The sequence below is a fragment of the Vidua macroura genome, chromosome 2, assembly GCF_024509145.1.
Source record: "Vidua macroura isolate BioBank_ID:100142 chromosome 2, ASM2450914v1, whole genome shotgun sequence".
Classification (NCBI taxonomy): Eukaryota; Metazoa; Chordata; class Aves; order Passeriformes; family Viduidae; genus Vidua; species Vidua macroura.
In genome coordinates this window covers 109,677,285-109,701,870 of record NC_071572.1, presented here as the reverse complement: position 1 = coordinate 109,701,870, position 24,586 = coordinate 109,677,285, and the positions used below count along the sequence as shown (strand labels likewise).

The window sequence follows — 24,586 nt, the reverse complement described above, 5'->3', positions numbered from 1 at the left end:
TGAAGCTTTTTTCCCTTGTCCTGTGGTCCAGCCTCGGGCAGGTATCTCAAGAGCTGTCTTGCATCTAAAACATCCACCTATGTTTGGATGCTGACACAGTGGCCTTTTCTGCCACCCAGTGTTTGAATTCTGCATAAACCTTACGATGTATATTCTGAGGGGAAAAGATCCACTGATTTTGTATGACTTCAGGATCTGACTCTTTAAAGACATGTTTATCCTCTAACATCTTCAGCAGCCTTTGTGAAGTTTGGTGCTTAGCTCTTCCTTAAACAGCGGTTATTCACACAAATTGTTTTTCTTTCTTCTGACTACTTTGCCAGTCTTTATCATCCACTGAGGTGATGATAGTAGATGGAATGAATTGGAACACAAATCTTTCAGAGTTTAGTATTTGGTTAGTAAAGGTACCTGTCTGGGCTCATAATTCTCTAAACACAGCTGTTCAGAATACTATTGGTTTTGTTTTCTTTCAGTTCAGTGATGAATTCTAAATATCAGTGGAGGTAAAGACTTGTTGCCTTCTTTGCAAGCATCCTCATGGTTTGTAACAGTTTTCATGATGAAATGGATTCACTGCTACTCTTTATTGCTTACACCATTAGCATTTTAAATAGATTTAAGTTGATGCTCTGTGGAGTACCACAGTATTAAAGATTCTGGTTCCTTGACTAATGCTCCTAAGGAAAATTGACACATGAGCATGAGATACAGACTGCAGATAACACGTTGTGTGTGTTCTTGCCATCCACCTGAGGGGCTCTTTATTGACACACGTTTTAGAGTGCAAAGATTTGACTGCAAGCTTCATGCACATAAAGGATAGATAGGATTTAAAGGCTGCCAGGACACTCATTGCTTCTGAGATGATACCTGAATAGATTCTGCTAGCCAGGCAGGTGTCAGTCAGCTGGGAGAAAGGAGACTGCCACTACTTGTCACAGACCCTTGATGGTACTGGGTTGTCCTCTTCACTGTTCTGCACCTTTCCATGTTCTTCCTTTTGAATCCTAGTGCTCTTAACAAACCTGTCTGTAACTTTGCCTTTCTTATCTTGTCTAGTTCTACTCTAAAGACTTCAGTTTTCTCTCAGCTAAGGGATTTTCTTAAAAGCTTAAGCTGTGCAGGTTTTGGGATACAGTTTAGGACAGGAAGAGCAGAGGGAAAAGCAAGCAGGGGTGGCTTGAACATAATTAGTGAATCATATCCGGTTGACTTCCCTGAGTGTAAGAACTGAAGCTTTTTCTTCTGCAGCTTCTGAGGATTTGGCAAGGTGCAGGTGGCATTCTCCTAGCTCCTTTTAGGCACTAGTAAGGACATCCAATGCCATGCCATGGTTGTCACAAATATGTTTTCTTTGGGGAGAATCTTTGTCCATAATTCCAGCTAGACTAAAGATAATGCAGTGAGAGTTGACAGTGAGAGAAGTTCTCAGTCATGTGATGTCTTTTTGGTGTATTGTTGATTCTAGGGTAATTACAATAGAACAAGTATGTAAGTTGTGTTTCATTATGTAAAACATAAAGCTGTGCTGATTTTAATTCATTTCCTGCCAGTCTTCCTCTACCAAATTAGTTTAGGAAAGCTCTGTATTTAAAGATCTGCATAATATGCATTGGAATTTCATTTGGCTGCCAAAGATTATTTCTTAATGACTGTTTTAAGGAAGCACTGCTTGCAGCATAATAGTGAGATTTTTATTCTTCCCCTCACCCCTCATAAATGTAATTATTTTGATTAAAGATTGTCTTTAAAAACATTGTCTGCCTATGTTCCTTAGCACTCTGCTTCTAATAGACTGGATTTTGATGGTGACTGTGACAGTATAAAAATACTTTATAAAATTTAAACTTTAATATTTAAGACCTTTCATGCCTAAAAATCCTTGTTTCTTTTTGTTTTCTCTTTTAGTCATCATTGTAAGTGCCAGTAAGCTAACACTTTCAAGTATGGGGACGTTGCAGTTTATAAATTGCCTTTTTTGGAAGGAATGATTACTGAAAGCATTCACAGAAGAGATGATACATAGGAACTTACTGCAGTGTAATCCAAAAAATTTATAATAGTGCAAAAAATAACAGTTTCAGCCATGATCATATGATTTATAGTATATGCAGTCAAGAGCTGCTGTATAATTGCTTTACTTTTTAATTTTTAAAGTTTTTAATTAAACAGGCTTAATTGTCTTACTGTACTGTACTTTGGTATAACAGACTGAAGTTTTAAATCCATAGGTGCTTTAAAACTGAGAGCTTCACATAAGAATCCATGTAGCTTTCTTTGACGTGTCCAGTTTCCCGAATTAACCTCCAACACAGCATTCACAGTTTTGTGTAAAGTTTTTAAAATGTAGCTGCACAGAAAGTGGTACAGCCATAAAGCAAGATATTGAGATGTGAAGACAGGCACACTAAAAAGTTGCAGTCAATTGTTCTAAATTTTGTCAGGTAGCACATTTTGAAATATAGAGGTGACCACTTGTAGCCACTTAAATTCAGTCATATATTGAATAAATGCAGTTACACTTATATGAAGTTGTTGATGATATTTCAATAAATATCTAAAATTAGCTAAGATTCCACACATTGCAGAGAATCATTTTGCATCAGTCTAAATGCAGTAATGGTCTTGCATTTAGTAATCCACACTTGAATTGACAACTTCCACAGCATTCTTAAGTGGTTGCTGCAGCAGTTTACATGAGCAGCATATGTTGTGAATAGAATGTGCTGGAGAAAAGGCTGATGGTTGTATAAGTTTGAGAAGAATCCACAAATGAAATGAGGGATGTTGACTTTCTTCTAATAGGGTTTTTTCCAAAGAAATTCAAGGCTGGAGGAAAATTAGGCATGGTACAACTCATAGCAGGGAAAGAAGATGGAAACATTAAGACAATTGTTTGGGGTTTTTTGATTCTATTATGTACATGTTATATAATGCACAGATCCACTTGAAATCAAATTTTTCAAAGCTCACCGGAGAGAGCATAAAATAAATAACAGAGAAAAAAAATCAATTAATAGTTATGTCTACAAAGTAGAAAACAATCAAAATGCTGTAGCATTTCCAAAAGTCAGTAGTGTATGTATGGCCAACAGAGCAGAAATAATCTGCAAATAATTATGTTGATCATAAAGTCTTGAAAGGGGTGCCATGTTTTCTTGAGAATGGCATAATGGCAAAAGCTCCTGTCTCTAGAAGGTGATTGGAAGTGGAGATAGAGAGCAATGCACCCAAAAGAGCTGAGCAGGCTGCTGCTTCAGGGAGTAGCTGTCTCTGTCCAAATAAATTGTTTCCCACCAGTAGCCAGTGACTGAGATTCAGCTTGGGATGGGACTGTACTGGTGATAGCATGCTAAAATTTAGGGAATTTTTATAAGGACATACTCAGCTGTATATGAATGTTTTCTGTAGGGGTTATTTAAATGCCAGAATGACTTTGGAACTGTTGTTATCGAAAGAAATTTTGTTAGAGTTGATACTTAAGAAATGATTGGTGAAATTTTAAAGAGTATTTAAAGATTTTTTTTACTGTCCCCATTATAAGAGTAATGGATGGACAGGGAGCAGCTTTTGGCTCTGTTTTGGCTGATGTAGTTACAAGACAAGTCAGAAGAACTGAAATAGTGTATCATGTCAAAAGTGTTGTAATGAATAAGGAAGATATTCTATTAAAAGCTTTATCCCTGGAAACAAAGCAAATTGTTCTATACCAGGTCAGAAAAAAAGAGTGGTTTGTGTTTTTTGGTGTTTTTTAAAAGCATACTGTATTTTCTTGGCTACTTTCCCCATGGATTTGCTTTGGGCAGTTTCTTGTAAAAAAAAAAAAGAAAGTATCTTTATACAATTCTTCCTAGTTTGCCATGAGAACTGCAATCAAACATCTTTGTCCTGGTTTGTCCCTGCATCTCCTCGTTGATAAGGGGGCTACCTCTTTACCCAATATTTGTATGTATCTATATTACAATTCCTTGTCAGCCCTTGAAAATTGGTATAAAGTTATCTGGGGAAAAAAAAAAAACAAAACAAATTAATTATCTGTGTGATTAATTAATAGATAATTTAGATAGTTGACACAAGTTTTTCTAAGTTATTCTGCTACAATTAATGAGTTTATTTCAGGCAGAGGAAAGCAAGTGTACAAGTAATACTTTGTAGACCTTACCCCTTGATTTATTTAGTGTTACTGCACAATAATTAAGTCCTGTCAAGTGTAGTTTTAAGGATAGATACATGTGAACAAATAAACAAGAATGAAAAAGCACATCCATAGTCACTACTATGTGCTCTCGTAATTTTTTCTGTAGGAGACGACTTAATTTGTTCAAACAAAGAGCTGAGTATGAAGTTCTCTGAAGAATTATTAAGTAAAAGTATGGATTTTTTTTTGTATCTAATATATTTAGTCATTGCACAGAGTGTTTAACTGAGTGTATTTATCAAAAGGTTTCACAATGAAGAGCAGAATTCTCTTTGTGGTCTTTATTCTTTATTCCTTTAAGATATGTGAAGAAAGTAAAGTAATGACTGTTGTCACTTTCCTGATTAAATAAACATGTAAGATTGCCTCTTCTTGGCTGCAGGGATTTATGTAAACACCATAGAATTTGTCATTTCATTATGTGGAGTGAGGCCATTTTCCTTTCTCCTTGTCAAAAAAAAAAAACAAAACTCTACAGCCTGTGTTTTTAGCCCACAAAGCTTCAGAGAAATTGGCAGCGTTCTTTATTTTTTTATTCAGTGCTTTAGAATCATTAACTTTTTCTCCTCTTGCTGTTTGTATTTAGCAACATTTTGATTGCAGTGTAGCACACCGTTGATTAGGGCATGATATTTTAGAACACATTTTAGCACAGGCTTATTATTAGTAGTATATCTAAATTTTCTAAGACAGTTCTCCAGTAGAGTAATAGAGAAAGTGGTGTCTTTTGAAGAAAGTATCCATTTGTTATTAAACCAGAGCTGGAAGTGAAATCACCCCTATGAGTACAGTATTATGTTTTCATACCTGACCTTTTTCAAGCAGGTGGAAGCAGTGCTAATTTCCCTCTTGTCTTCCTTCCCTTCCCTTCTTGCCCAAAGGGAAAAAAAACAAAAAAAGTGGAAAAAAACATTTAAGTTATTGTTTAACTTATTATGACACTAAGTTAGTCTGGCTGGTAAATAATAACAATAATAAATAGAATTTTTCACACAAAAGAAATATCTGTACTTCACCAGCTTCAAGTGTCAAGTTTGTCTGAATGACATTTTGTGACTGTAAATGTAGTCACAGTTACCAGCCAAAAACATTTCTTATTATGAGTTATGTCATAAATATAACAGATCTATTTTAATTTATTTAGTTTTAAATGGATTAGCTTGAACATTCAGAAGCAAGTTCTAAAAGCTTGTGTTTAAGGAACCAAATAGCATAATCTTTCAAAATGTTGTATATACATCTGGTTTTAGGAATAATGACTTGGTGAAATTTCCTTCATCTTGATGAAATTTAACTCTTGCTTTTAAGATTTCATAGATAGTTCTCTGTTCAAAGAATCAGTGAATTGGAATAATTAGTCAGCTAAACACTTGAGAAAAAAATATCCCAAAAAATTTCCATTGCTGTTTCTCCGCATTTTCTGATTTGAGTGGTTAGTGTTTATTACCTGGGATTTTTAGACTATTCACTACCCTGAAATCTAAAATTTTATATTTTTCTTCCTACAAATTAGTTAGGGGCTTATAACCATTCTGGGATGGATGGTTAAGCCCTGTAGGTGATTAACAAAGTGAATGCTTTTTGGAGAGGAAAAAAGTCAACTATGAGGCACCAAAATTTACATTATCAATGTTTCCAGGCTTCCTTTGCCACCACCTTCTTGGATAAGGGCATTGGAAAAGATGAAAATCTACTTTGACTTTGTTATAAGAAATTTCAAGGTAATTATTTTGTCACTGGGTTAATTGGGGAGGAAACTGAAAGTCTGTCAGGAAATGGGAAACAGCTTTCAGCTGGATGTTCTTTCTAATCCTTATCCAGCTTACAAACTGGCTAAAAAAGGTTGTGACTTACAGAAAGTAGTGCAAAATATCGTTCTTATAAACTCATTAATTGTGTACTGGAAAGGGAAAATGTTTTGTAGGTTTCAACAACAGTTACTCTTAGCACAGAACAATCCTCCCCCAAATTTGGAAAACCAGAAACATTTGATTAGAGTCTGAGACTAGAGTAGCTCATTTGCCAGCAATGCTAGACTGTCAATATATGCAAGGGCAAACTTGTTTTAAACTATTTCAGAGAATCTTAGCTTTAGTTTTCTTTGTATTCTGTCCTGGTCCAGACAACAAAACTTGTTTCCTGTAATGTTATGAAGTTTCCACTTCAGATATATTTTAATTAAAAGTTGCTATCATTCTGCTGCCACATAAGCCAGGATCAGTTACAGTTGCAGTGAAATATGATCTGAAATAGAGGATGTCTGTAGTAGGAATAGTTGATTTAATTTCAGTTAAAAATCAGGGCATTTCAGTAAAAGGCCTTAGTGTTAAAAATAAACATGTTTCCAATGCATGAAATGTACTGGTAGATTAATATTTCCAAATGGAGATCAGTAACAAGTAGTGTCCCTAAGGAACTTATTGGGATTGAACTTTGTGGATGGCACCAAACTGTGTGGCGTGGCTGACTGGCTTGAGGGAAGCGATGCAGGACAGGACACAGGTAGCAGAACATGGAGCAATGGTTTTAAACTGGAAGGGTAGATTTAGATCATAAGGAAGGACATAAGAACAAAACCTTTCATGAGGAGAGTGATGAGACACCAAAAAGGTTGTCCAGAGAGGCTGTGGATGCCCCATCCCTGGAAATGTTTAAGTTCAGGTTGCACAGGACTCCAAGCTGGTGATGTCTCTGCCCATGGCAAGGGGGTGTGTTAGTATAGTTATTTTTATCTCACAAACAAAACAAAACTAAAGTACATACACTTACTTCACACAACATTTTTTTTTTCTATTAACAATACACAATACACCATTATTAAACTTAAAACCTTCTACTATCTTACTAAACATATTTTTGTAATCTTCAAGTCTCTCTTAACTAAAACGAAAAGTTGAACTATTATTTAATATCCTTACTTACTATACTATTATAACTTTTTCTACTTTCAGACTTTGTAGTTACAGCTAATTCTCTATGTTTTCTGCTTCTAATATATACTTTCCTAACTTCCTAAAAATCTTCTTACCTTTACTATTTCCCACAGGGGCGTTGTGACCAGATAATCCTTAAGGTCCCTTTGGACACAGATCATTCTGTGTTCTGTGATCTTGTACAAGATCTCGTGCACTAACCTGTTATTGTAGAAGAACAGAAGTTGGTTTAAAACTATCAAAGGGTTCTATTGCCTTGTTGTTCGAGTTGCCATTCCATTGCTGATGTAAAAATGTAAACACAGTACTCAAAGCTTTTGCAAATGTGGAAGAATGTGTTGTTTGTAAACGACTTTCTAAGTAAGCTTTAGGCAGCTGAATATGGTTTTTGCAATTTCTATCTAAGGACGCTAATTCTTCTCTCAACATTTTCAAGATACTATCTGAGGTTTCCATTGTCAAAATCTCATTTCACTGATTTAGTGGGATTACAACTGAATACATTTTGGCACAGTGTCTTTCCCACCTGTCTTTTGCAGAGCTTACAAATTTGGTGCTTAAAAAAGATAGTGGGTATGTTAAAATGTGTTCAGGTCACAAGAGGTTTTAAAATAGGTGTATAATGCTTGAAAAATAGAATAATGGATAAAACAAAGTATAACTGTGAATCAATACAAGAATTACATTGTAGGTGTTTATTCTAGAGATGATTCAAATAATAATTTTGCCATGTATTTTACTAAGCAAAGCTACAGTCACAATCTGTCATAAATGTGTTTATTGTTCTCATATTTATCTTCATGAAATACAAATTATATAGTTGAAATGACAGTATCTAGTAAGAAATTGAGATTAAAAACTAGGTGCCTTTGAATACAAACCTATTTTATTAGGTCTCTTAGATAAAAAAATTATTTATAAAACATACAGAAAGTGTATTTGCAAGTTCACAACTCTATTGGCACAGCCCAATCTGAGCTAATACCTTTCTTTAATTACATTTTTGAAGAATGCAACCTCAAAAAGCGCAACAAAGAGAGAAATACTGTGCTGTGCTTAAGGATGGATTTTTATTTGATATTAACCCTGTACTTCAGATGTCCTGTGGTAGTTTTTGGAAATGCAGCAGCTTTGCATTCTGTGCTTCCTCAAAGAGAAAGGGGTCTGCTGCATGCCTGGGTCAGCTTTGCCAGGTGTCTCATTCCCCTTGCAGAGTCCCTGAATCTCGTGCTGGGGATGATCTAAGACAGTCTTCAGGCTCTTCAAGCTTTCCACTGGAAGTGTTTTTCTGTGAAGGTAATAATTCATTGTACAAACTTTTCTGCCCTCTGTGCCAAAGTCTGTCATGTAACTGAGCAGTCTCATCCCATGGTGCTGAAAGCAACATTTTTGACTGTATCCAGAGCAATTGCTGATGCTGGGGATAAAATCTGGAAGCAAGAGAGGAAGTAATCTAAGCCTTGCATAAGCTAATATCAAGTGTGAACTTCCCTTAGCCCCTGCTTCCCCAGGGTTAGAAATCAGTAGATTACCATTCAAGACATGGAGTCAGTATCTCTGAAGCTTCCTGTGTTGTCTGTACTGGATGATGACTGATAATGAACACTTTCACTCCTCTTAAAATTTTCTTGTCCTTCTGTAAATTCGGCATTGCTACCAACTGCCTGGTTGGGATGAAGGGAAGGATAGACTTTCAGTCAATAAAATATAGACAGGCAACTAAGTCTTCAGGGATTCAGTGTGCTGGTCTCTGAGGTCTAAAGTAAAAGGCTATTCAGATATTATCTTGTAAGGTGATGTCCTAGGTTGGTAAAATGAATAAATTTGCCCCCTTTTCAGTCTTCTTTATGTGATAATAACTCATATTCCTTATGAGGTTGATTTTGCTATGTGAACATAAAAAGCAACTGACATACTTTGTTGCTTGAGGATTGAAGTTTTGATTTGGGAATTTCAAGGTAATTACTTAAAAAAACAAAAAAAAAACTATAGTAGGATGTGGATACTGAACAGTAGAATGATAGAGTATTGTATGAGGTATCATGGTATAGGTGAACTTGAGCCTCACACCACTGCAGCAGCTATGATTTGACATCATCTGTACACAGAAAAGACTTTTCAATCATCAGTGCTCTCTAACTTTTAGGAAAAACAGATATTTGATTATATGTTTGTATTAATGCTGGAATTTCCTCAAGGGCAGAGGTCTGGTCTTTCTTCACTTCTCTAGTGCTTTTATTTGGGATTTTTCAAAATGTTCTCACTTGTGAAGAATTCTGCTTCTTGGATGCTTGTCATTAGCATGACCTGTTGCTAGTCATTAGCATTAGAAAAAATAATGCACCTGAATTCAAATTAGACCAGTTTGTATTTGCATTTTGAAGGTACACAGGCATAATACAAATGCTTTAAAGATTTTTGTGTGTGAACCAGACACCTTCTCAGTGTCCCTTTGAAGTCACTTATGTGAGCATAAATTAGGGAACCAGTATTTTAAAATAAAAAATGAAATTAGGTTTATAGAAAGCTGTTTCAGGCTTTTAATAAGATGGTTTTTAGAAAGTAGAGCTTAAAAATGTTAACAATTGGCCAGATAGTTAATATTTTGTCACTGCTAATGGAATGAATTGGATTTGAGTGTAATTTTGTTTTCCTATATAGGGAATAAAGAAAGTTGAAGATAATAGTTGTCTATTCTTATACATATATAATAGCATACTATTTCAAGGGAGAAAAAGAACCTCACAACAAAGTAGTTAAATCTCCCTTGCCACTTGATTCTTTACCAGTCCCCATCTCAACTCTGGTGCCGTTTTCTGGGTAAAATTCAGGATAGTGGTCTGTTTAAAATCAAATCACCTGATCTGTAATAGCTTGTAGCTATTTGTGCACTACATTTAGACTTACTTTGAAAGCAAATTCAGTGTTGAACAGTAAACTACTGTTTAATTATGGAAATCATAAATTGCATTAAATTGTATGCAAATTCTGACAGTACATCTTAAAGTTGTGATTTAGTTGTATTTTGTAGAACAGCAAATTTTGTTTGTTAATGTGCAGAGATGATTATATAACCAAATTAACTTAATACTGTCTAAGAAGTTTATTTTGGGAGAACAGAATTTTAAATACTCTCAAAGATTTTATTTTATTAGTGTATAATTTACTTGAGTAGAATATAGGTGGGACAAATGCTAATTTATCCACATCTGAGCTGAAATCCATGTAGGCTTTATCAGCACTTAAAAGAGTTTTGTAATATTATTTTGATACCTTCTCTATTTTTAAATGTGTTTGCCTTGCAGGCTCTCTTAAAACTGCAGGTAAGTGCCTTCAGACTTACTTGTTTTCTTTTAGTTTCTATTTACCTCAGAAAGCCCACTGAGCAAAAAGCATCAAGAGTATTAAATTTCATTACAATAAGTACCTACCTGCTTTGCCTCCAAGGCTGTTCTTACATTCACATTTTGCAGGACATAACCTTTGCTGAGTAGTATTTGAATTATTGCTTCCATTTTATAGGGCAAATAACTGAATGCCTTATTTGATACTAGTTGACTCTTACCAAGTGGGGATAGGACTAGCCAGAAAAATGTAAACCTAGGATGCTGCTGCTTGCTTGCAGGTTATTTTAAACCCTTATATAATCCATAGTTCATTTGAGGAGGAAATGTCTTTTTGTGCAAATGGCATTTCAGGAAAGTTGTGTGAATGTATTCATAAACATGTTTAATTCATTGGCAAAATATGAGAGAGAGTTGATGCAGAATTAACCTGCACAATTAAAATGAAGTGTCTTTTCAAAGCATAGATCAAATGTCTAAGCAGTCAAAAATTGGGAAACTCTTGTTTCATCTTGCTGTATGGCACTGCTTTGTACCAACAGAGGAAGTAGAATTTTGAGGGGAAAAATGTTAAAATACTTTCATGAACACTTCAGAACTACTGGTTCTGTATGAATAAACAATGTGCCTATTTCTAAGAATTCATTTTGCCAAAGTAATTACTGACTCTGAGTCCATAAGTCTAATAAATGCATAGTGCTATTATATTGTTTACAGCATATTGAAAAAAAGTGCTTTCTCCCTGCATAGCAGTGGATTTATGGGGATTAGGATTAATGGTTGCAGAAGGCCTGTTGTCTGGTGTGGCACTCTAGAATTCCAGATTTAACTAAAATGGAAAACCCTCTGCATCTTCAAAGCTGCTGTTCTTTTTCACTCTCAAAACAAACCAAACAAAAAAAAGCTACATAATAACCAGTGTTCTGCTTATTAGAATTTTTAAATAGAAAAGTGTGAATATATAAAACATAATGAGAATTATGTATAATATATATTAGTATTGTTGTATACACACACACACACACACACATACACACACACATATATATATATATAAAGCCAAACTGCTTCTCCTATGAGAAATAGCTGAGGCAACTCAGACTATTTAGTTTGGAGAAAAGAAGGTTCAGGGGAGACCTTATTGGTCTCAACAACTTCCTGTCAGGAGGGTGTAGCATGGTGGGGTGGGTCTCTTCTCCCAGGCAGCAAGTGGCAGGACAAGAGAACATGGCCTCAAGATTATAAATCAGGAAGAATGTCTTCACTGGAAGGGTGTCCTGTGTGACAGGCTGCCCAGGGGAGTGGTGAAAGAGCCATCCCTAGCAGTATTAAAAATGTGTGGATGTGGCACACACAGGGACATGGCTTAGTAGTGAACACTGTGCTGTAAATAGTTGTGCTCAATGGTCTCGGAGGTCTTGTCCAACCTAAACCATTCTATATAGTACGCATATGCATATTTGTCTGTGGTTTATGAAAAATTGGAGTTTTGTCCACAAAAAGGCACAAAAGTAATTGTGCAACCCTGCATCCAGTTAATTTACCACTATTAACTTTTGCCTAAAAGAAATCAATATGATTTAGTTCGTGAATGAACTTCCGATCTTTACTGAACAAATGCTTTGAAATTCAAAAATAGTCCTTTCCCTTTGATTTCTCATGACATTTTCATAGTACTACTTAAATAATTAAGGACTTCTTTCCTGAAGGCTGGCATTGAAATTTTAATGGAGGGAACGGGATGTTAAGGCTTAAGCAAAGAACACAACTATTGATAAAAGTATCAATTTTTTTAACTGTTAGAAGAAACATTAGTTTCAATAACTTATTTGATATAGTCTGTAATTATGTAATATTATTGGCTTTGTAATTATGCTGGCATCAATAAATCCTCAATTTCTGTGGCTAAGAATAAAACCTTCTTCCTGGATTTAGAAGTTAATTCACTGATTCTGTTTCTTCTGGGGACTGATGTAGGGGAAATGATGTGTTACCACTGACCCCTTCTGCTCCCAGGTTAGCATATGCCCCAAGAGGACGGCTCTTTTATTTGTTGTCTGCACAGTCTGCTTTGGAAACGTGGTGCAGTTTGGATTGCTAGACAAAAGTTCTTTGGGTCTATTAAAGACTTTATCACATTCTGTTGACTGATAGAGCTGAGTATGTTGATGTGGAATGCTGCTCAGAGTAACTGGAGTGTGGATGTTGAGAGCAGTGTAGTGCTGGGAGTCAGGATTGTCCCTTGGTTTAAACAGGCACTGCCACACTGCTTCAGCTTCTCAACCCCTTATGGCTAAAGACAACTTGGTATCTTGGCAATGATTTTATGCAGATGGCAGAGGGGAATTACTTGTGATAAATTAAGGAGGTTGAAATACAAAGGGCTTTTTCCAAATAGGATAAGACTGGTTACTGTTTTGTATAACTTCAGTCAAACAAAGTGCATCTAAGTAACAGGGGAACTGCTCTATACTCATAAGCAGTGATGAAAAAAAGAACACCTCTGTATTATATCTAGGTGTTTAGGCCATAAAATAACTTGTACCAGATTTCCTGAAAGTTAGCATTGCAGTTAGCAATGTATTTATTAGCCTTAATGCCAATTCCTTTGTTAAGCAATCTTTTGATTGAATTTAAGCCAGTCAGCTATTGAAGTGTTTGGGGGTAGTTTGAGAAATAATGATTTAGCAATTCAGTGCTGCTATGTCTTAAGTTAATTAAGCACTAAGAACTGAAACAGGAATATCATCATAAAAGTCTAGATTCTTATAAGGTCAGCAGTTCTCCAGTACATATTAATAAATGCAATTCCTAAAGGTCGACATTAATATGGTTCAAGAATTACATCTTCAGATTGTATTAGACACAGCCAATATTATTTTTTGTCCATAGTGACAATATTAAATGGTTTAAATGCATTGCTTACATATAAATATTTCATGTTCGTCATGGACTGGAATTTAAAATGCTTATGGTGAATCATTATTTTGCTTTTTTTGTTAGTATAGAGGAAAAAAGTAAATAACGAGTGTGTCTTATAAGCAATTTCACAGATTTTCTGCTGACCTAGTATAGGAAAGTTGTTAAATTTCTCATCACCTCACGAAACCAGGTCATCTAGGTAGATGTGCTCATTTCACTTTTTCAAACAAGAAATCTGTTTTTAATAAATGAGCTATGGGCTCCAAGGGTGAAGGGAAAAAAAATCCAGCAATACTTCTCTGCAAAAACCTTCTTTGTTTTGAATATCTGAATGAATTCTGAATTGCTTCATTTTCTTACACTGTAAATCACTGTGTTCCTTAATGATGATACAGCATAACCTTCCTGTCTTTGATCATGCATACAATGAAAGAACTTCCTCAATTTTGTAATATGCAACAATGAGAGATTTTTAGGATATAACTTAAGATATGGCATTTTTCTGGAAGAAATTACATTCCTAATGAATGCTATCCTGTTTCCATATCTGTCTGTAAAATACAAGGATGTACTGTTTTAGAAATGCTTCTGAATTACTGCCTCTGCAGTGGATGTATCTCAATTATGCCTCTTCAATTTTGGCCTCTGCTGACTTTCTGCAAAGTTATTTGTTCTGTCAACTTCTGTGTCTAATATTGCTGCTCCCATGAACAAATTGACTTGGATGAAAAAATGAACCTCTGTATGGCTTGTGTGATTTGCATGTCTCAAAAAATCTGTTATTCTGGTTCATGTTTTGGAGCTGTGTAGTTATCTCCCTAAAAGTCAATATGGTTGCTAGTACTTGATACACTTCTTAAAAATTATTCTAAACCTGATTTTTTCCAAGTTTAGACTAAAATCAGTGATAATATGATTATTTATTTATCTATTTATTTATTATCTTCTCTCCCATGTGCAATCAGATGCTTGGAAAACATCTGCTGCTCCCACTCAGGTTTTTGATCTCATAAATTTTCTTACTAATACTTTAGTGCAACAAATTCATCTTCTTTGTTCTTATTGTTGTCACTTTTTCATCTAAAAGTCATTACAATTTATGTTCATGCTGGTTCTCCATCTTTTCCCAAAGATCAATCTTCAATGCCAACAATGGTGGAAAAAATTACATTTGTTATCCATTTTGAGACTTCTGTGTATGTTTTACAAATGTACAAATCCTCTTCACCATCTTAAGGACTTTAAGGTTACAAAGTCAAGAAATTGTAATGAGAAGAAATAACTTTTAAGTTTGGATGGTGCTTGTAATAATTAATGTACTCTTTGTGCATGCATTATCCTAATTCTGTGTGAGATGCTATTTTTATTTGCTAAAATGCTGTGCTCTTTTCTCACAGTATTTAGCTTGCAGGAAATAGCTTTCTGTGAATTTCATGCTGAGTCAGAAAAAGATAGAGCAAACGTTTGCACAAAATTGCTTTTTTGTGACCAGTTTGCCAGTTTGTAGGACTTTTGATACTTCTCTATCCCTTTCAATATCAGAGCAATCTCAATCTTGTTCATTCTCTGCAAACCATCTCACCTGAGAACTAATAAATATATGAAAGGTTCTTCAGACAAGCTCCTGAGATCTTCCTAGTGTCTTGTTAACTTGTGAATTGGATGATTTGAAGCAGGGGAGTGTAGCAACAACAACAACAACAAAAAAATCTTGTCATGTAATGCATGCCCAGGAAAAGTGTTGAACTGAGGGAATTCACAGTGAGCTGATTAACATTTCCTAAATTTTGAGATTTTGATTTGGTAATGTTGCTGTCTTTATATGCACAAATGTGTATCTCTGTACAGTGTATGCAGAAGGAAGGAGAAATATTAAAATTCTATGGAAGTTAATCAGAATTGGCTACTTAGTGAGATCAGGATTTGACTTTATAATGTGTCCATAGCCTCCCATCTTTTCTTCTAATACCACTTACTCAGGACTTAAAGCATCCTTCATATGAAGAAGTTTTTTTGAGGAAGGAAAGTTGTGACATTTTGTTTGTCAAAATGGAGTTTATTCCTTGTGTCATAATTTCTTCCTGAAATTGCTGTTTCTGATGTCTGTTAAATAAAATGTAGGAAGGGTCTCCTTCACTACCCTATGCCTACCATGTGCATAGGTAAATTGTGGTGTGGTTTGTGCAATGTTACCCCTTCTGTCTCACCCAGCAGAGCGTGGCTGGGGAGACCCTGCCTGCTGCTGGACTTTTCTCTGAACAGAAACTTGGAGTTGCAGCTATGCTGACTTGGGAAACTGGTTAGAGAGAAATTGTAACATTGGCAAGTGTGGAAGATGTGGGCAAAACCAGTTTCACTACATCATGTGTTGGCTGATTGAGATGGGTGAGCTCTTTTGAGCTGTGGCTTGCAGGAGATGCACATGAGGGTGTCAGAGAGGGCTGTGCCATGGAGGGTGAACAGTAGAAAGGTCTTTTGAAGCTACAGAGACCAATGCCGAGGGAGAAATAAGTGATGAATAGTAGGAAAACTGCTCATGGAACTATTTTATTCCTTAATATCAAAATCTGTTCATGAATGTTTCCACATGCTTATTAATTTTGGAACCTCTTTTGTATTTTGATTTCATCTCCATGCTTTGTGCATGTGTGTGTTACACCACGTTCCTGATGTTCTGAACTTCAAAATATGCCTTCTCAGCTTTCCCTTGGTTTACTTTTCAAATGTGTAGATTTGCAACATAGTAGGTGATTTGGTATTCTGCTGGTGACATGGGATTTGTCATTAATTGGGAAAGGCAGCTTTTCAACAGCAATTATGCCTAAAAATTGCTATAAATCCATAAAATCTTGGAGGAAAGTTCTTGCCTATTAAAATTTTTATTCCTTTTCTATAACATCTTTTCCTACAGAGAGTACCCATCTGTAGAGAGGAAAAATTACACCAGCAAGTATGGGTAGTAGAATATAGCATATGCATTCAGACACTACCCTGTTAGATGTCTGTGTAGATAGTTGAGAGTTTTTACTAACCTCCTATCTCCAGTCTTAAGATTTTGTGCAGTAAAAAGGGGAAGACTTAAAGACAAATCTTTTAGGGAAAGGTTAATGAAAAACAGGGAAGAAGTCATTAAAATAGTAAAACATACAATACAAATGCCACATATGCAAGTGGAGGATGTAGTAAAAGGAACTCTAGTTGATCCCAAAGTTTTTAAAGCTTAACAAACTTCTGCTCATGTTATTTCAGCTGGGAAGTCCTGAGATTCCTTCTGTCTAATTTGAGGATGTGGATTGAAGACTATCGCTTTGATGGATTCCGGTTTGACGGTGTTACGTCTATGTTGTATCACCACCACGGCATTGGTGAGCGATTTATCAACCCTGATCTCAGCCCTCCTGTTACAGCTCTGTTGCTGTGAAAATATTGCTCTAAAGTCCACTGTTTCTCAGGGGGAGAAAAAGGGGTTTAGCACAGGAACTAGAGGGGCTTATTGGTAGAGTTTAAAGCTAGATGGGAAGGGGAAAGGGACAAAACCAGGTGTGCTAGTGATGAGCAATGGGATGGCACGCCCAAAACTTGAGGACAGGAGCACTAGGAAGATCCCTCAATCTGCTCTACAAGGTGTGAGCTATAACAAACCACACTGGAAGTGTTTCTGTACCAACACACACATGAGGAACAAAAAAGAGGAGCTCGAAGCTTTAGCCCAGTCCTAGGGTTTTGACATGATTGGCATAAGCAAAACTACTGGGATGAGTCCTGTGGCTGGAGTGCCCCAGTGGATGTCTGTATGGGAGCACAACACAGCTGGCACAAACAGGTTCAGAAGGTTCCTAGAACACCTGGATGATGCAGGGTGTGATTCTGGGGGATGGTCCTGTGCAAGGCCAGAATTTGGACTCTGATCCTAATGTGTCTCTTCCAGCTCAGGATATTTTGTGAATGATCAAAAAAATCCAGATTTGCTAATTTTCTTGCTTTGTTGCAATGAGGATAGATGGAAAATCATTAATACGCTCTGTGCTTATAAAATGAAATACTGAGTGAAATACCTGTGTTTTCTAAATAAAACTTGACCGTGGCTTTTTAAAACTTCTTATCTTATTAGGCACAGGGTTCAGTGGAGATTACAATGAATATTTTGGCCTACATGTGGATGAAGATGCTTTGTGTTACCTGATGCTGGCCAATCACATGATTAATTCCTTGCACCCAGAATGCATAACCATAGCAGAGGTAAGATCATTTTGCCATCCTCAGTGACATTAATATTGATTAGTTTGCTTTAGGATGTGAATTTCCTGTTAATTATCAAGTCACGCTTTGGGTACTCAAGCAGTGACATGAGCTGAAAAATATTAATTAGTGGACAGACTTTGCCTGGTGGGGAAAAAACAACCTGAATATGCACTCTGGGAATTTTCTCTGCATTAATAGATTATTAATTAATGTGGCAGTTTCTTTTTTTTTTCCTTCATCACCTTGAACTTGTAATGAGAATTGTTTTTATTAGTTTATTGCTTGTGCATGATAGCCATTTGTCAGTAGTGCTCTGTGGTACTAAAGATTAACAACCCTAATGATGTTTTGCATATTTTGAATTATATGGGTATATCTGACAATTACCCTTCAAATTAAATGCAATAAACTTATAGATGTTAAATATATGGGGTAATTTAAATTTATTATTAAGTTTCTTCAGGTTTCTAAAGGAGTAAATAGACTATATTAGTTGAGTTGATTGAGATCAATTTTGTTCCCTGAAAAATGTTTCTGGCACATGGAGCTTCTAAGAATATGAAACAGCAGAGCATTCCAAATTCTAATTTTCACTGATATTTTGTCTTTATCCAGAAGAAAAGTAATTTAAATATGGAGGATTTTTTTCTGTGATCATGTTTAGATAATTCATTTTGTTTAAAAGAAAAAGTGGGATCTATCTGATGCCATTAGGGACTATATGGATTTCTAATAAAAGGGTTTGTGATGCTTAAGAGTTCTCTATCTTTAGGAAGCAAAATACTGCTTAACTTCATTTCTTATTTATGGTAAAGTCTTCTATCATAGACAACCACTGCTAAGAGCTCAATGGTAAGCTGCCAGAGCAGCATCTGGGGAGCAATCAGTAGCAAACTGGAGGTGGTTTCATTGAACTGTAGGCTTATTTGAAATTAAATCCGTTAATTTTCTAGGTAGTCCTAGCTTATAAGCACTCCTACCAAAGAAAATCTGAGTTTAGCTGTCTTGTATTACCTGAGATTTTTTTTTTTTTAATAAGATGTGTCTTCAGTTTCTCATGCTTAAGTTGAGAGTTGCTTCTTTTTCAATACATAATTTTCTGCCTCGGGAAGTCGCTACATGAATCAAAGAATTGATCAATGTGCTTCATGGTTAAAGGAGAATTTCAGAATGAGAAACTATTGACATAATTGAAAATTACAAAAGACAGTGAAGAATGTCTGCTTGCCTATAGAATCAGTGCTATGTGAGAAAAATGTTTTTCTCTGGCCATAACTAATTACAATATATTCCCTAATTAATGTAATTAATTGATGATTTTACAGCTTTTTAATATTCTGTATATTCAGTGTCTTAGTAATTGCTAATTTTTTAGGTGTTACTGAGTATACGCTTGTTTTTCATTTTGGTCTTCTAAATAAAGCAGTAATTAAAGTTCTTTATAATGGGAAGAAAAAATGTTAAGTAAAATTATGTCATGCCTGAAGTATTATAGACACAAAAAGGCAAATAAACAGTATGCTGAGGTTTCTAGTTTTATATGCAGCTCTTTTCAAACCTGGTCTGAACAAATGCTTTGAAATTAATTGTTTAATCATAGCATAATAGAATGGCCTGGGTTGAAAGGGAACTTAAATATCATCAAGTTCCAACTCCCTGCCACGAACAGGGACACCTTCCACTAGCTCAGACTGCTCAGAGCCCCATCCAACCTGGCCTTGAACAGGGATGGGGCAGTCACAGCTTCTCTGGGAAACCTGTGCCACTGCCTCAGCACCCTCACAGAAAAGACTTTCTTTAATCTAAACCTACTCTCTTGGTATTTGAAGCCATTCCCCCTTGTCCCATCAATACATATCCTAGCAAAAAGTCCTGTCATTCTCGTGGGCCCATTCTCGTGGGCTCCTTTCAGGTACTGGAAGGCCACAGTTAGGTCACCACAGGGCTTTTTTTCTCATGAATCCCAATTCTCTCAGCCTTTTCTCATAGCAGAGGTGCTCTCTCCCTGATCTTCTTTGTGGCCCTCCTCTAGCCTCACTCCAGCAGGTCCCTGTCCTTCCTGTGCTGGGAGCCCAGAGCTGGATGCAGCCCTGCAGGTGGGGTCTCAGCAGAGAGGGACAGAGGGGAAGAATCCCCTCTCTCTCCTGCTGCCCACTTTGGACACAGCCCAGGATAGATTTGAATTTCTGGGCTGCAAGAGCACACTGACAAATCATGTCCAGCCTCTCACCCACCAGCACCCTCAAGTCTTTCTCAGTGGCTGCTCTGGATCTGTTCACATGCAGCCTGGATTGATAACAGGGGTTGCCCCAACCCAGGTGCAGCCCCTAAACCATGTGAGACTCCCATGGGCCCAATTAAACTGTTTCCAATACAGACATCACTGAGAAATGTGACTCCTGTCTAAAGCCAGCATATGCTGTGAAAACCCCCAACATTTTGGCAGTGACACCAGCCATGGAGCAATTCATACATTGGTATGAATAGACTCAGTCGATCCATTTCTTTCAGTGTTGCTGCCTTCAACTAGAGTTACAGAGGAGAAAAGGCCTTCTGCCTCAGCTTCCCTTACCAATTGTCTCAAGGCCCTGAAGTCCTTTCTGATCCCCCTTGGATCACATATTGTCACTTCATTGCCCCCTCTGTGGAAGATCAGTAATGTGTTGTAGTCTGAGGGCTGTACCAGGCTAGGAAGTTTCCTGGTAGAAGTACATACATTTGATGGAAGATCTACTAAACAAACTATTTATGATTTTTTTGTGTGTGTGTGTCCAGTTAAAATTTGTAGACACAGATATAAATACTGTTAAATTTGGAATTTTGCTTCCCAAAAATCTGGCTTTCAATATTGTGACTAAAGTAGATGGGAGCTGCTTAAATCTCAGACTTGTCCTCCAGACAGGCATCATGGCATCACAGAAAAAGGCTTTTGTTTCATATCATCATGTCCTGTATAACCTAGAGACCAAGAGTCTGTGTCTGTCCTTTCTGACTGATTTAGGAGAGTTATTGAAATTTTTATCACATCTAAAAGTTTATAAAGAATTTCCGCTTAACTATTTGTTTTTTACAGCGTGTGGAATGTAGACACAGTTTTCTGTGTGATCCAATGGCTGCTGACTGAAGGGGGATAATTCCCTCCTTTGATCTCCTGGCTGTGCTGTTGACACAGCCTGGCATGTGCTGGCCATCCCTGCTGCCAGGCCAGGCTGCTGGCTTAAGCTCAGCTTGCTGCTGGCCCACAGCCCCAGGCCCTTACTCTGCAGCAGAGCTGTTCCCCAGCCTGGCTGGCCCAGCCCCTATGGATGCAGGAGGTGGCCCATCCCAGGGCTGGGATTAACTTGGTGACATTCTGACATTGTGTGACATTTCTGCTGATTGATTCCTCCAGCCAGTCCCTCTGGATGGCAGCCCTGCCTTCCACCCCTGGGATGCCATCCATGAGCTTCCTGGTGATCTGGTTGATCTCCTCCCTTATGTCAGTGTCTGTGTATATGTATATGACTTGAAGTGTAAACATCTTTTTCACTATTCCAGTGCAGCAATTGAATTGAAAAGTGGATTGAATCCAGCAAATCAGAATGAGCTTCCTAATTAAGCCCTGGTTCTAGTCAGTATTAATTCCATAAATTCTCTTGTGTAGATGCAAGAGTGTTTGTTAATCCATAACTGCTGTTAGTGAGAAGCCATTCCCCCACAAAAGTTAATAAAATTGAGTACTGATGGATACTTTGCAGTTGTTGGAGACTTGCATTTTCTGTCCAGATAACTTTAAAAAGGGATGCTGCATGATAAAATTGCCTAACAACATGGTGAAATAAATATTTTGAGAACATGGAATTACAAATTTAAGAATAGTCAGCTTTCATCAATATGAAACGGGAAAATTACGCAGTAAGAGCATGTCACTTTCCAGGACTAGCTGGATCAATAGGTTTGATTTTGGGAAAAGAATAGAGATTGTATTTTTCTTCCTTAGTGTACTTTATGTTTAACTTTTTTTAATGCAATTCCTTATGCAAAATATCAATAAACAAAATGAAGGTTTAATTTGTCTTTTGTTGACTACTTTGTACTTGCTATTGATTACTTGGAGCTCAAGAGAGCTAATTATTTCAAACTCTGCATCTGCTGAGGTCTCTTCCTATTTAAATATCTACTATATTAAAATATTCTGAGGTGGAGTATTTGATGAGAAAAGTCATAATGCTTTTCTCTGTAACTTTTGTATTCAAACAGCACATTTGGGTGTAGTAATAGCTGATTTAAATTTACTCTTTTTTCCCCTAACCAGGTCAATCTTTGAAGCTGTTTATAGAGTGTTTGTATATCAGTATTACTATATGGTTGAAATATGCAGTGATATTTGCAGTGCTGTGGAAATGATGTTGTGGGGTGTTTTATCTGTTCCAGGATGTTTCTGGAATGCCAGCTCTCTGTCGGCCTGTGGCAGAGGGAGGAGGGGGTTTTGATTATCGACTTGCCATGGCCATTCCAGATAAGTGGATACAGGTGAGAATTTCTTGAGAAATACATTCTGCTCTTCAAAGTGGGATGTTTCTCTGTCAGTGCATACACATCAACACTTCTGGATTCTACTGACAATTTTTGCTTTCTCTTATGCTAATGTGCTATTGAAATAAATTCTGACAGGCTTGAGCACAGGTATTAGAGGCTGAAATGAGAGCTGTCAGATGTTACGTAGGTTTCAGGTGAGGAAGTCCAGGAGCTGGGATTCGCATTCCAGCTGATAATTGTTTTCTTAATACAATACACATAAGCTCAGTTTCTTTGAAATGACCTGTATCTTGCAGCAGCTGTAGAATGTGTAATCTATATTGAATGTGAACAGGTAGATAAAACCATATGCATATTAATATTAAAGACAAAAAAAAACCCAAACAATAAAAAAATCACTTCAAAACCACTCAATAAACTCTCCTGACACTGGGCATAGAAATTGTTATTGAATATAAATAGTCCTGAAAGTTTAAGCAAAGTAAACCTAGGTGAATTACACGAACACCTGCAGTTGGTACAGGGGGGTTACAAAACTGAATAATATAAATCTGTAAATATTAATAAATTCTGACCACACTAAGGATTTATATCACCTTTTCCTTAATATACAGAATCACAAGAAAAGGCATAAAACACTAGATGATCTGAAAAGGCTTTTAGTAATGTTTTAGAGAACATTTTTCTGTTAGATAGAATATTGCACCCAAATCCTTTGGGAGGTCATGATGATCTGAAAACAATAAATGTTTTCTATGACCATTAATGCTTCAGTAAATATAGTGTGTAGCTAAGAATGATAATTAAAAAATTAGCTTACCTTTGGCATCTCTCAGTTTTGTAACTAGGAGGTAGAGAGCCAATTGAAAAACAGATTTCAAGCCTCTTTTCAGAGGACAAACTTGACAGCTTTTCCAAAGAGACACCATCATTAAAACTTGGAATGTGTAATTTATACATTTAGGTCCTGGAATGCAGTAAGGGTTCATTTTTTTTTTAACAACAAATACCTGATTCTGATGTTTTGTGGGTTTCTGAGTGACCAGAGTAGAGATGTGGAGTTGGAGAAAGAAGTGATGCCAGAGTTTGTTACCACATTTCATGAAGGGAAAGCTGAGATGGTTGGATGGGAGAAGTTCAGCTAAACAGTTTATCAGTTGTTATCAAACTCTCCTAGACTGCTTACTCTCTCTCCAGTTTTTAAGTACATACCATTAATAGGAAATTTTCTAGGCAACTTGCTAAAGTCAGTTTGAAAACTGAAGAACCTCCAAGAGGTTCCATGAATCTGAGGGATCTGTAAAAGTAAGAAAGAAAAACTGTCACAGCAGTGGTTGTACTTGTTCAGATTCAAGATAGATCTGTATGTAATATGATGCTACATAGGGACCTCAATGTGTTCAGAGCCAGAATTCATGGACTTAAAAAAAAAAATCAGCAAAGAAAGGGGAGGGGGGGAAAGATGGTTTAGGAATATATGGGCAGTTACAATTATAATGTTAACTTTTACAGTGTATATTGGCCATCTTGGTGCTATTGCCTTTTTATCACTTCTATTTTTATGTCTATATATTTATGTATATGCATTTAAGTTTTAGTGATCAATGGAGGTTTACAAAGTGGTGTAGAAAAAAAAGAACTAACACTGAGATTGAGCGAGACTTAGCAGAGGAAGGAAATAATGTGATATGAGGCAGAAAATTCCTATTAATGGGATTCAATTTAAATTCCTAAAAATCAGGAGGTAGCATCACACTGCCCAAGCTTTATTTGGAAGCTCCCATATGCCAGGGTTGCATTTCCTGATATTATGAACCAGGTAGATCTGTGCCCACATATTTCTTCCTTGGTTTTGTTGCAGTGCTCTCTTGCAGGTCCTATCAATCACATTATTCACTGTATCAGAGGATTCACATAATAAATGGCAAAACCTGTAGTCTGTGCTTCCCCAGGGAGGTAGAGGAGGAAAAAAGTATTCTAGGTATTATATTTATGTGGAAAAATTAAAAGAAAAAAACAACTCTTTGGATTATCAGAGAAAGCTCATCACTTCAAAACTTGGGAGCGTGAGAATACAGTTCACAATCCATTGGAAATTTCTGTGTCAAGATAATGTTACATGTTTTTAGTTAAAGCAGTTTTTCAGTGATCTTTCTTTTATTTCTGTAGATAATTAAGGAGCTGAAAGATGAAGACTGGAATATGGGCAATATTGTGCATACATTAACAAACAGACGGTGTGAAGAAAAATACATTGCTTATGCAGAGAGTCATGACCAGGTATTTTCAGATGTTTGTTTGTTCATAACCAAGTAAAAGATCTTGTTTAGAAGTTTGGTGTTTTGTTTGTTTTGTTTTTTAAATGAGAAAGGACCTGAGGAGGATGGCAAGAATTTCAGAAATAGGTAGATTTGGACTAGTGCTCT

The 24,586-nt window shown here is 36.4% G+C and overlaps 1 protein-coding gene across 1 annotated transcript in view; it reads left to right on the top strand.

The window, feature by feature from the left end:
- The window catches only part of GBE1 (1,4-alpha-glucan branching enzyme 1), a 138,487-nt gene that overhangs the window by 67,944 nt on the left and 45,957 nt on the right, over nucleotides 1-24,586 (top strand). The window contains exons 8-11 of the mRNA XM_053970837.1: nucleotides 16,650-16,765; nucleotides 17,512-17,639; nucleotides 22,056-22,154; nucleotides 24,330-24,440. Coding sequence (XP_053826812.1) covers nucleotides 16,650-16,765; nucleotides 17,512-17,639; nucleotides 22,056-22,154; nucleotides 24,330-24,440 — 454 coding nt within the window. The remainder of the gene's footprint in view (nucleotides 1-16,649; nucleotides 16,766-17,511; nucleotides 17,640-22,055; nucleotides 22,155-24,329; nucleotides 24,441-24,586) is intronic.